This window comes from Struthio camelus, chromosome 11, assembly GCF_040807025.1.
Source record: "Struthio camelus isolate bStrCam1 chromosome 11, bStrCam1.hap1, whole genome shotgun sequence".
NCBI classification, from domain to species: Eukaryota; Metazoa; Chordata; class Aves; order Struthioniformes; family Struthionidae; genus Struthio; species Struthio camelus.
Window position 1 is genome coordinate 10844763 of NC_090952.1, and position 13845 is coordinate 10858607.

General features: G+C 41.2%; 1 protein-coding gene across 5 annotated transcripts in view; it reads left to right on the forward strand.

The window, feature by feature from the left end:
* TENM1 (teneurin transmembrane protein 1) overlaps positions 1 to 13845 on the forward strand; it is a 910925-nt gene that overhangs the window by 879511 nt on the left and 17569 nt on the right. For all 5 annotated transcript variants that reach the window (XM_068956568.1, XM_068956571.1, XM_068956570.1 and 2 more), the window contains 4 exons: positions 745 to 1111; positions 2922 to 3432; positions 8584 to 8756; positions 10963 to 11198. In XM_068956568.1, coding sequence (XP_068812669.1) covers positions 745 to 1111; positions 2922 to 3432; positions 8584 to 8756; positions 10963 to 11198 — 1287 coding nt within the window. The remainder of the gene's footprint in view (positions 1 to 744; positions 1112 to 2921; positions 3433 to 8583; positions 8757 to 10962; positions 11199 to 13845) is intronic.

Here is a 13845-nt window from a genome sequence, read left to right on the forward strand (position 1 = left end):
AATAATAGAAGCTTCTGTGATAACTGCATATGAAAACCATTACATTTTAGCCAGGTATTTATTTTCTTGTGACAATTTAAGTGCGTAGTTCAGAAAAATCCCTCTCAACTAAAAGCAGTCCTCTCTTCACAAAGGACAACAAGCAAAGCAGCTTGAGACAAAGAAAAATAGACTGTCTTACGATCTCTGTGGTTCAGTCATTTTCTGATCTTTCCATAGACAAGCTGCAGCCCAAATCCTGCATTGACCATTAGCTGGGGAGGGGGACCAGCCTCCTGAGCTGTTGTGACCCAGTCCAGAAAAGTGTTAAAATACTGACAACCTCTAGCTGTTTTTCACTCTGCCAGTGTTGACTGCAACCTTGATACAATAACATTCAGACCTGGAAAATCTTCTGGCTGATGTTGCCCGACGTGAAGCGTGTGTTTTTATTTGCCTGAGCATATAAGTATAATAAAGTTCCCACCTTAATGAACTTGTGCAAATTCCTTTCAGAGGATGCTAATTACTTTTGAAATCAAGTTTTGTCTCACAGTGGTTTTGGACCTTACAAAAGAGTGTGCTTATTAAAGCTTCTTCAGCCACGCAAAATTAAAGGTATATACTAGTGAAGCAGCGCTGGATGAATCCACCTGAATGCCTTGATATCGTGATGATCAGAGGTCATTGAGTAGAACTGCTTTAGTGACTTAACCATTCTTTTTTCTTTTGCTTCTCTGCCTTCCCCTTAATTTTTTTCTCCAGGTGCGGTTAGAGTGGCCAACAGACCTCGCAGTGAACCCACTAGACAATTCACTCTATGTCCTGGACAACAACATCGTTCTGCAGATCTCTGAGAACAGGCGCGTGCGGATTATTGCGGGGCGCCCTATTCACTGCCAGGTGCCAGGCATCGATCACTTCATCGTCAGCAAGGTGGCCATCCATTCAACCCTGGAGTCAGCCAGAGCGATCGCTGTGTCTCACAGTGGCATACTGTACATTGCAGAAACAGATGAAAGAAAGATCAACCGTATACAACAGGTCACAACCAATGGTGAGATCTCTGTCATTGCTGGAGCCCCGTCAGACTGTGACTGCAAGATTGATCCTAATTGTGACTGTTTCTCAGGTGAGGCAACGCTAGTTATTTCCTGTCGCTGGTCTGTTCAGATCCCCGGGCATGGTTGCAAATTACCAGCATAGCAAGGGGAAGGACAGATGAGCAGAGACTGAGTTTCCTTGGCAAGCTGCAAACCTTGTTAGCTAACCTTCACGGCTTTGTTTAATCCATTGGATGCAGAGATGTGAGTCTTGCCGCAGTTGACGCTGGAGGAACCTCAGGGTGACCTTAGCTGTTTCGATACAGAGGTTGCATGCTGCTCCACCCTAGCTCTGAGCCTGCCTTTCTGCGTCAGTTTTGTCTGCTCTTGTTTAGGATGGTACCAGCCCTGAGGCAGCTTGCACGTTGCAGCTTGAGGCTGATGAGTCAGATAAGTCTTTTCACTGAGGATGGTAACCAGAATGTTTCACATCCAATGAAAAACAGAAATTTAGGACTTCTCAGCACCTGAATCATGCTACATGGTCAGCAAAGCAATGCAAACACGTAATGTTCAAAATTTCTCCTTTCTTGTGTGGTTTCAAGTCGCAGGGGCAACACCAAGCCCACACTGCGCCCCTCGCTGTTCTCAGCGACAGAGCTGCACTCCCCTGCACACACACCTGGGGAGGCAAACCAAACTGTGACTTTTTTTTTTTCCCATAAAAACCTGTTTCATAATGGGGCACGCAGACAAGTGCGGTATGTTACCGTGTCATCTCTAAGAATCGTTTTGTTCAGCTCCGTAATGTCATCATAATTCTTAGGAACTCCCCTTTCAAATAAAAGGTTAATTACTAACATTAAATGTGTCAGGAATGGAGAGGAAAAAATGTAAATTGTCTTGCAGAGGAGGTGGGCTGCTGACGCAGTGTTGTAATGATAATCAAAGTATCACATGCATTTCTAAGGGATGCTAGCTCCAGTTGCAGATATGCTAGAACTGTGCTAAATAGGATCTTATTCAAATAGGAAAGAGGATGAAGAATCTGCCCTCAGTGCTGAAAAATGAAAAATTGTGGCAAATCTAATGACTGTGCCAGTGCTGAGTTGGTGAAAGGCATGGCCAGCTTGTCAAAAAGACCCGCTAATTTGTGCATTTCCAAGGCAGCATGGGCTTTGCTCAAAATCTCCCTCAAATCTAATTTTTCAGCCAGGAGAAGGGGAGCAGTGCAAACAGTAATGGGCTTCTCCCTAAGAGTGAGGTTTAGTACGCTTTCTTGCTAGTTGTAGAAAATCCTGCTCATGCAAAATCATTTTGATATGCATGTCAGGCCCATGATGATGAAAAATGTCCTCCTTTAACCTTAAAATATATGAACTATCTAAATTACCAAGTGATATCGAAGGGGATGTTTTTTCAAAGTACTTTTTGGCTATTATTTTCATTTATTTTCCTACAGTGTTGAGGTTTTAATAAGTATAAATTAATCTTTGCTTCATTGTCATTTTAGCTGAATTTTTGTTTTCTCTTTGTTTTATTTAAATCAGTGTTCTACTTTTACTACAGGCTAACAGACAAAAAGTAGGGAATGAAACTTCAGCTGTTGCAATTTCTTTTTCTTTCACATTTTACCATGTAATATTTCCCTGAGCAGCAGGGTTTGGGAGTTAGCAAAAGTGGTGTAAATGAGATAATTGTATCTTATTGTTTGTCTTCAATAAGACTGATTTAAAATTGCACTACTTTACATAGTGGGGGGGGTGTTAATTTATTAGAAGAAGATACTATTTTGTTGACTTGTAAATGATGCTGAAGAGAAGCAGTGTGGCAGGCTTAGGGATCCTGGTAAAATACAGACATTACACATTATTAAAATAATTACTGTTTCTCCTCTAGGTGATGGTGGATATGCCAAAGATGCAAAGCTGAAAGCACCTTCTTCTCTAGCAGTCTCCCCTGATGACACACTCTATGTAGCAGACCTTGGCAACGTCCGCATCCGTGCAGTCAGCCGAAACAAGGCTCATCTCAGTGACCTGAATATGTACGAGATTGCATCGCCGGCGGACCAGGAGCTGTATCAGTTCACCATCAACGGAACCCACCTCCACACGCTCAACCTCATAACCAGGGACTATATTTACAATTTCACCTACAGTGGAGAAGGGGATATTGGCACAATCACGAGCAGCAATGGGAATTCAGTTCATATTCGCAGAGACACAAGCGGGTTGCCCCTGTGGCTGGTGGTTCCCGGCGGCCAGGTGTACTGGCTGACAATAAGCAGCAATGGTGTTCTCAAAAGAGTTTATGCCCAAGGCTACAACCTGGCGTTGATGACATATCCTGGAAACACAGGACTTTTAGCAACCAAAAGCGATGAAAATGGATGGACAACTGTGTATGAGTAAGTCCACATCGTTAAATGCATGATGTAAAGAACACTATTTGAAAAGAACACCGAAATTTTTTTAGTCAGTTCTAGCAATTTAAAAAGAGTACTCGCTACTAATGCCGCATGATAGTGCACAAGCAATGCTGTTGTATAAGCTTATACAATGCAGAAGTACCATTTCTTAAGGGCCAAAGCCTGTCACATGTAAAAGCTCTGTAAGTGGCGCCCATTGAGTGTAGCAAAAGCTTCCTGAAATTATGCTTCATTTACACTTTATTATTTGTGAAGCTCTCTTTCTCTAAATGAAAATATGATTATGGAAGTTCTTTGTAACTGAAGAAAAGGAGGCAAGCTGTAATATGAAGCAGGAATTTGCAAAATTCTTGAAGTTGGTAAAAAAAAAAAAAAAAATTCATAGAAGAAGGGAGTGTCACAAAGGAAAGTGAGAATCTGAAAGGAAGGAACGTTCAAAGGCAAGGGTGGACTTGTCTCTAACAGTAGGGGAAGAGGATTTATAGTGACAAAGAGATAGATAATAAGGGGATTGGGAGTACTCGAGAACCCTGACGGGACTTCCAAAAGGCAAGCGAAGACAGTTGAATACGTTTGCCTTAGAGGAGCTGTTGAACAATCAGAGCATCCTAGTATAATCCCAGAGAGAAAAGAACCCGAGAAAAAGTTCACATTCAGTTTATTGAGAGGTGGGATATATCAGGCCTTCTCATTATTTATAATAAATTGTCTTAATCTCTGCTTGGGGATGTGACAGGTGATGGTGGAAATTTTATGTTAACATTTCACTATTAGTTCAGAGCTCTTCCAAGAGGATAATAATGCCTGCTTTTTGTAGGGTACAGCGGTTCATAGTCAAAAACTAAAATGAAAAGCCATCCAGGTGAGATATGAACAGAAAAAACACACTGAGGAGAATTAAGTCGCTGTATAAATCCCTTAGAGGGGTAGTTGAGTCACCATCATTAGAGGTTTTTAGAATAATATTTTATTACAATGCAAGAAGGATAAAAGCAGAGCAGACTACTGCGTGGGATGTGTTATTCAAGGGGATGTTTTTCTCATCCTGCCCTCCGTTATTCTGCCAAAGACACTGTAAATTAATAGGGTTAATGTAAGTATACACAGTTAGAGAGGACCGTTTTTGACAGTCTGCTGGAAAACAAAACCATACAGGGCCTTCCTGCTTCAGTTCTCATTTTATCAGGCATTTAGTGATAGAAATTTAAATTATCATGCAACAAAACATAGCTCACTCTTGTCTTGGTGCTATTTTAACACTGACCTAAGACTGTCTCCTATTACGTGCATAACTGAATTCAAATATGTGCTTATTTGTGATAACTTCAACACTAAGAGTGACCCTTTTAAATCACTACATGAGGATGGGCTCAATCCAGATCGGGAATCAATGACACTTTCAAAAAGCGCTCACAATAGCTGTAAGTCATGCCTATTACTTCTTAAAGTACTGAGCATCATGTGTTGCAGGGTCTTGACTGTCATTTGAGAAGATGGGAATGTTAGAGTAGTAGTGTGCTTCCCAGTGGGTTTAATCTTGGTATTCTTACTCTGTCCTGTTGACATTCAGTTTAAACCATTTCATGCAGTTATTGCTTAGGCCTGTTGTCCTCTGCCAAGTTGTTTGTTCAAGTAGAACTCAAGTACAGTAAGATCTTTTTATTAAAGGATGTCACCTTTGGGACAAGTGCCTCCCATTGTACCTAACACAAATTTCTTCACATGGAGCCTTGGAAGGATGTTTCATTTTCTGAGAATAAGTTGCTTCAAGACGAAAACAAATTCCAAAATAGTACAGTGTTTATGCCTAACACGAGGAAATTTTGCTAAATTAAACATTTGTCACACTTTCAGTAGCTTAACTGCAGGCTATGTGATGCACTGTCCTCAGTGATGCTTTGAGCTGCACAGATCTCACCCATCTGTGCACATCTGTGCACTTCTGCCAAATGCCTGTTTGATGTTATGATTTTCCTTGTCAGCTCCTTCTTGAGCTGTTGTCTTCACAGAAAATGGGTTCACTGCAGTGATAAGAGAAGTTGGGGTCTCCCCAGCTGGGTTTCTCCATGGGTATCCCCATTTCATTCTGTTCTTTTATTCTGGGTCAGTCAGTAGCTTTTAACAGAACTACTGTTACTATCATAACAAAGACAACAGCAAAATCAAATACTGAAATTATGTCATAAATATTTATTGTTTGGTCCAAAATTTTAAGTCATCTTTCTGATATATTACAGCTTCCTGAAAGATTGAGATATGAAATGTCATACATGCTGCTGCAGTCGGAGGGACAATTCACTATAACTAGTGCTGTGCTGAGTAGGGGTGGTTTCAGGAGCTGGTTCTCACCTTTTGCCATGAGTAGGTTACAGGATGTGGTGGTCCTTAGTCATGCTTTAACCAGACATTATTTTCCAGACAGGTCACATTCTGAGCTGAAATCTGATTTCTGTTTGAAAATCAGATTTTTTGAAGGGGATACTTTAATATTCGAATTGCTTCTGAGTCCTATGTAAACACAGTATTGGAGCTTAGAGAATTACCGTATGAGCAACTTTCAAATTGCTTGGAATCATCTTTTCTTTTTAAGCTAGATTTACATTCCCATCTAAAAGTTCAACCCGTGGCACTGTCAAGCTGAAACAGGGATGAGTTTGTTTAACAACACATATCACACGTACTTGGGAATATGAGCAAAGATAATGAACTGTTCAGAACATCTACCTGTATGTCAGATTCACTCACCGAGGGAAATTATTAAGAGGTAGAAAACCACCTACAAAAGTACTTGTCATCCATCTGCTCTAATCTGATGGAATGAAAGTACTGAAAGAGCTCTTGCATAAAATTACAGCTAATGTACAATTTTCAGTCATCTAGATTTTTTTAATATTGGATCATTAAAGCCATAAAAGGGGAGAGGGGCACTGGGCGTCTGTTAAATCAAGGACAAAAAAACACCTGCAAGAAACAACTGTCTCTGAAAAAATTAATTAGACTGCTTTCCCTTTGAAATGGTATAACTCTTAACTGTATGCTACACATAGAAATGCAAATAGATTGTGAAGATATATCCCCAAGTGTGCATTTTTAGATATTGGTGAGTACTTCCTCATGTGAGTACTGAAATCAATGCAGTTATTTGCATGATTAAATGGTCACTGACGTGATTAACAGTGACATAGCTGGGCCCCAAATTAACATTAAGAAATTTGTTGTGATTCTACCCCTCTTAGTATGGATAGAACATGGCTCTGCAGGAACTGATTCCGAGTATGCGACTGTTCATCATGTGAAAGGTGGCAGAATCTATCCTCAAAAGGTTGGGTTTCTTGGAGTAATCTGGAATAAAAAACCCTTTAGACGGTCGTGCTGTGGATTCATTACTGAGACACTGATCTGTGTGTTCTCATTGAAGTCCATGGGAGCAGGTACACAAGTAAGAGTCCACTGACATGTGTCCTACAGTCTCGTTATAGTTACTCAGTACCTGTCTGTCCTGCCATCCAGTAACTATTTCTGCCATTTTTCAGCTACACACGAAGTTTTGTGTCTCATCATTAGCGCTATCAGCAGCAGAACTGGATCCTTAGCAGAGATGGATCCTGAGTCTTATGGGCAAGTACATTGCAGTAAACTAGCTGCACTTACGCCATAAAAATTCATGATTTGGGGATTTTTCTATGGTAAAGTAGAAAGTCCAAATAGACCAGCAAGCTCTCATATCTGTTTCATCAAGCAGTAAATGAAATACACCTGACCAGTGCTCATGGTATTTTTTAATGATGAAAAGCAGTGATCTGAATCAGTTTTCCTGGCTGGGCGTGGAAGCCAGTCGGTTTACACAGAACCAGCATAAGGATGGAATGTAAAGAAGTTGCATGATGTATATGAGTGCAGTAGGAAGTGAAGGAGAGAGAGATTATATTATATTTAACATTTGATGAATTCATTTGTCAAAAAATGCAAGATGTTCTCTAGTTCTTTCTCCAGTGTTTCATGTGGAAAAGAACAGCTGCTCTGTTTCTCTTTTTTTATATTGAGGAGAGGGGGATTCCGAATTTTGTTCCCAAATGCCTTTTGTGACATACAGATTTTGTCTGATAAACTAGGGGGAGATGAGGGTCCTAAAGAAATGATGCCAACACATTGAAGTGAAGGACAGGTCCAGATCACCTGTTGGTATGAATTGGAAGGACTCCAGGGGAGTCCACTGGAGGCAATGGAGCTGGGCCAGTTGATACACCAGCTGAGGATGTGTTTTGTGAATGAGGGGAGACAGTTAATAAAACATTAAAGCTTAATTATGTTTTCCTACCTGCACAAATAGGCTTCTGCTTTATGAACATGAGTTGTTTTTAGTCATGCAAATGGATCGGCAGTATCAGTGAGGTCTCTTGTTTGAATAAAATGTGTTAGCATCAGTAAGGTTTTAAGATTAGAGACATGAATATGTAACAATATCAAGCAGCGAGCATTACTCTGCATTGTTTTTCATGTGAACCATCGGAAAGAACAAACATGAAAAGACCCATTGGAGACACTGCTCCAAATCTCTTGCATTAATTATTCCCCTTTTTGTAACACGACCTGATTCATATGAAGTACCTCAAACAAAAAGAATTCCTATAGCACTGGTGAAATGTAGGTTAACTAAAATGTGGAGGTTTGGATTCTGTTGCTGTTACTTCTAAGGAGAAGTTCTTGCTGATTTGAGCAGGGAATTAACACGTGGGTATATACCATTTAGACAACTGAATTGCTACAGATTTCAATCCAATTTAATCACTACTGTTACAGTTTTAATCCTCTTTAAATTTAGCACTCCTACTATGTACTTCAAACATCAGCAACAAAAGGCAGTTATTGACTGTTGCAGTATCTTAGAACTGGATTTATTTTAACGAACGTGTAGGAAGAGGCCTTTTCCAAGGTGGCTGGGTTGCCTGAATGCTGAGTGACCTCCAGTGGCCACCGTCTTGTATCACATTACAGCAGGTTTAAACCCTCACCACTGCGTGCACAAGTGGTGAAACTTCTTCTATTCTCTGGTCTTCTTTTATTCTCTTAGGAGTATCTACAAAACAATAGTGATGTATGCTCATGGCTCTTTAACATCATCTCTTTCAGGTACGACTCTGATGGCCATCTGACCAACGCAACATTCCCAACTGGTGAAGTTAGTAGTTTCCACAGTGATGTTGAAAAACTGACACGAGTAGAACTTGATACTTCAAACAGAGAAAATGTGATCACAGCCACAAACTTCTCAGCTACCTCTACAATATATACTTTAAAACAAGGTAAATAAGGCATTTCTCGTACTTCTTCCCTAATTGCTACATTTCAAGCTCTAGACATTATTGTGTTCTTAACCATTTGCCAAAAAAAGACTAAAGCTGGTTCATTTGTTTCTTGCTTGCTTCAGTACAAATAGCTAGATACTACTTATAATTCTCCTGAGGTAGCTATTGGAAACCAACCACCAGTGAATTCTTTTCCTTCTAGGAAGTGCTCAGTCCCGTGGATAGGTTCCATTTATTGAAATCTCCAGTGTCTCCGGGCTTTATGTGCTGCAACTTATTCAGAGGAGTTGGAATGACCTATAATAAACTGAGCTTTGTTACTCTGAGAAATACTGCCCAAAGAGTGACATGCTCCACTGACATTTTAACGCTACCAGTGCCTTGCTTAGCTGTCCCTGTGATTCCTTCTAGCAGTACTGCATCCTAGTGGCAGCACTTGCAGGAAGGGCAAAGGCATGACCCACGTCACCTAGTGCCTGCCTCTCGGGTGAGGTTTTGACTAGGCCGCTGCGGACATCGTAGTATTTCCCTGACAGCTTCAGTCCATTGGTGAATCATATCTCTTGAGAAGTGCTTACTCTTTGCCTGATGGAAGTTCCCCAGTGTCCTCCTTCAGACTTTGCAGGTTCATTATCATAGTTCTATTTTTATACAGTTTAATCAATTTGGTTTTTGTTTTTTTTTCTCTTTGCTGATCCACTGTTGGCAGTGGACTCTCGGGAGGAAGGGGAGAAGCTTTGAGAGAACTGGTGGTGGGAAATAGGTCTGCTTTACTTCCAGATCTGCTCTAGAAAAGCTTTGTAACCCTGAGCAAGTCACAGAACTTTTCTACCTCTCAGCTTTTAATCTATACAAAAAAAAGGAAGAACTCACCTCACAAGGCATTCATTCATTGCTCTTCACTGACGCATTAGAGAGAAGACACTGAGTAAGTGGAAAAAATTATGCTATAGTATAGCATTGTATCACCTGTTAGTCTTTGAGTGATCACATCTGCTGTCTGCTCCAGCTACCCACTGCATGATTATGTTTGTCCTTAAATATTAAGCTTCTCAAGGATGGGACGTTACCCAATTCTGTCTCAGGAAAGTGCGTAGCACACTACAGGCAGTACCAGCGATAAACAGCCATAATTGTGGCTAATATGTTTATAAATTCACATAATTTGCATATTTCTATATCTCTGTGAAACTATCATGAAGCATCCTGCAAACACGCAATCTGACATCTTGCATCTGAGTCACAAAATCTCTTTTAATGCGGTGTCTATTACCTTCACTTTCTGACATGGCCAAATATTTTCCACATATTCATGTCCCAAGAGCTGCACCAATTGCTTCTATGTGGATCAGCTAAATGAAGGATCCTTTTCATAGTCACTAGCTGGTAAGGTGCTGTGTATTCAGTTGTATTTCAAAGGTGAGAGTTTTTGCTTTGTTCTTGGCACTAAATGTACAGTATCAGGATCAAGTCATCATCTGTCAGTGGAGCCACAGTGACTTCCCCAGGCATATCCTTAGCCTCTCCCAAACACAGGGAAGGAATTAGTGTGCACAAGCAAGGGAGAGGAGATGTCAGCCCTCTGCAGCACAGTCCTGCACCTCTGGAGTTGCTCACTGTGCTACCACTGTTGACCTGGCCGTTTTAATTCCAGCACTGGTTCCCCAGTGTCCTTCTTGCATCAGGCCTCAGGCTCATGGATGGGCATCGCTGTGCCTGTGCCTCTGAGTCCTTCTACTAATGGGAAAGAGGAGACCTTTTTAGTACAGTGAGACTGAGCAAAAGGGTCAGAATGGGAGACTGGCTGTCATCCTAGGCTTTTGTGAAAATAGCTTTCAGGCCTCACCTTAGATACTCGGTGCACTCATCCTTTTTAAACAGTGCAGTATTCTGTTAGCGTGTCCCAACATGCTACAATCATCGGAATATCAGTGGTCAAAACCTAGCTTATGAATTTACATATTTTTAGGCTGAAAGCCTTCACAGTGGAGTTGATCAGGCCAAACCTAATAAAGAAGTTCTTTACACATGTGAAGACCTGCAGGTTACAGTTTGCAAAAATCATAACTGCAGTTGGTATGTTTACAGCTGTCTGTAAACTAGGGGCAAACAAAATTTCCCTTTTGCATCTAACATTTGCTTCATAAAGCTGGAGATCTGAACTTTCCTGTGTTTCCTGGTTTTGGTTGTTGTTTTTTGACAGATAACACGCAGAATATCTACCGGGTCAGCCCAGATGGGTCTCTGAGAGTCACCTTTGCCAGTGGAATGGAAATCACTCTTAACACAGAGCCTCATATTCTAGCAGGAGTCGTCAGCCCCACTTTAGGGAAGTGCAACATCTCCCTTCCTGGAGAGCATAACTCAAATCTCATTGAATGGAGGCAAAGAAGGGAGCAGACCAAAGGCAATATCTCTACGTTTGAGAGAAGGTTAAGGGTAAGGCTTCCTCTTGTGTAAAGTGCAGTGTTCCCTTTGAAAGCCATTGAACAAAAATCATGTTGAAATGTTCTACTTTATAAGAATTGCAATGGAAAGTTTGTATCAATGATGGGCCCCAGCCATGAATTTCAAAACCAAACTCCACCGACACTCACAGGGATGTTTGATCTCTGTTTGATTTTCGTTGTAAGACTTGACCTCAAGACATAATTACTTTTTTTATTCTGCTTCTTTTTCAACTAAGAACTTGATTATGTCTTTGGAAGAAGCTGTGAGCAAAGGACGATGCCTAGTTACTCTGGCATAGCAGCAGACTTGGAACCAGGTTCTGTCTCAGATCTAGCTACCCTTTTTGTGCTGGGGGAAATAACGCGTGCTAGCCTGTGCCTGGTGCAGATGGTTTCTCAGGGCACACCCTAGGTGTCCGGGCCAGAACATTTCTTGCCAGCAGTAACAATGTAGAGCCTCCCTCTATGTCCAGAAAGGCTGTATATGTTGCCCTCTACCTCCTCATGCTACTCGTGGTACAGTTTCAAACCTCCTCACTCCCGCTACCCAGGTTACGATATGGCTTTAACAAAGAATCGTTTTAACATTGCATCCGTGGTTTGTATGTATTTTCCTGCGAACTCACAGATTACAATGACAGATGGTCAACATTCAGCATTTAATTAGGTAAAGCTAAAGCTCAAAGCAACTGCTACCTTGCAGAGAAGGTTTTTGAAGAAATCAGTTTTGTTTTTCACATGAATACTCCTGAAAACACCTGTAACAAGAGTAGAACTGGGAATTTTAGCCGTAAAAAATACTGCATTATTAACTACAACCTCTCTGAATAGGTCTCTCTCTCCAGGTACATGTGTTATCTCTGAAAATATAGAGCTGGTTATTAAAATCCGGATTGCCTTTTGATTATCAAGCCCTTACGTATTTTTTACTCAAAAAGTGCATCAATTTAGTTTTCAACTGTGCTGATGAATCAGAAACCCAAGACTTGGATGATCTGGCCAGACTGTCCACTTGTGTGAAACACTCGTTTGAAAGGGCATCTTTCAGACTTGGCAGTCATAATTATTTTATAAGGATCTTGCAAATGGGAAGAAGCTTTATTTAGTTTTTCTTGCCCTACCTCTGACTGCCTCTTCCTCATCATAGCATGAGTCCTCATAGCCCTGACCAGGGATGCTGCTGAACCGCTCTTTAACCTATTAAAATGGCAAACGGATGTGTTATAAGACAGCAAGATCCAAGTTATGGCCTCCATGGCTCACTTGGCGTAATCAATGCATTCTGTACGATTTTGTGCTTAAATAACTGCATAGCAAGTATTTATTTAAGCGCGTTACGTAATGAAAGTCTCAAATGGAAATTACATGGTCAGTCATCTATTCTGCTTACATTGCCGGGGCCAAATTGTTCCTGGCAGTTATACTTTAAAGTACTGCGGTCTGCACAGTTTTCCTATAATGCAATTTATATTTTCTATTGTTGAAAATTATTGCACGTTTTTTTTAACTCACTTTCCCATGCTTCTCCCTGTTCCTTAATATTGCATGCCAAGAAAATGGGAGGAAATTCACAAATTGGTCAGGATTAGATGAATTCTGGCTGCAGGCCTAAAATACGCCCGTTCATTGAAATATTTCAAAACTCAAGCTACCCAGAGGTCGACTGATTGCCCTCTATGTCAGTCTGTTGGTGCACGGAACCACTAGTGTGTGTTAGTCTTTCTCCCCCTTCACTTTCCGCCCAGTGACAGGATCTGCAACGTAAGAATGGCTTTGGTGTACTGCTGTCTTAAAGTCTCTGCCCCTCCGAACGTGTCCACTAACATCCCGGCAGTTGGATGTTGCATCGCTGGTTCTGCAAAACTACAAGTGTCTTTTTATATCTAGCCAAGATTAAGAGGACAGATGGATTGTCCCTCCCTACATAAAAAGATAAGTCAACTGCCTGTAGGACAAGGTTTTTTCCCCTGCCTTGACTGCACTGAGCTCTAGGACTGTCTGTCTGACAGGGCCTGAGGGCTGTCCTGGGGCAAGGCTGGAGAGATCTTCTGGTGGGATAGAGCATTAACTGAGGATTTGATGGTGGAAAGGAGGAGAAGCAGTATTCTGAACATAGGATATGCCATGTAAATATGGCTGAGAGAAAGGCACAAGCAGCCTGTTGAGGCCAGTACGGAGAGCATTGGAGGACAGGTGAAGTGTATGGCTCATAGTGTTCAGCTTTAATGCTGAGACTTTTGCATGGGATGCCAATAAAGTGGGGAGTCGATGGAGGTGTAAGGAGCTGGAACGGTGCTGCTGCAGAGAAGGCAGAGTATCAGCAGCATTTACCCAGAGGCAGCTGTGTCTACTTGGTGACTTGGTTATTAAAGGAAACGTTCAAGAAATCAGAAGCAAAAATACCGTCATATAGTGTGTTTGAGGCAATAAGTCAAATAGTGAAAGGGATTTAAGGCTTATTGTTAATAAATCCTTGAGTACTACAGAAAAGAGAAGGTAGCACCAATGGAAGCACTTGTGGAACTTGAGGTTCTGGTCAGACCTTGTTCAGAAAACTAGTGACTCATATTTTGAAAATAAAGTTGAGCACTTAATATGCCAAGATTAGCACAATAGGAATTGTGTTGGAAAGCTTG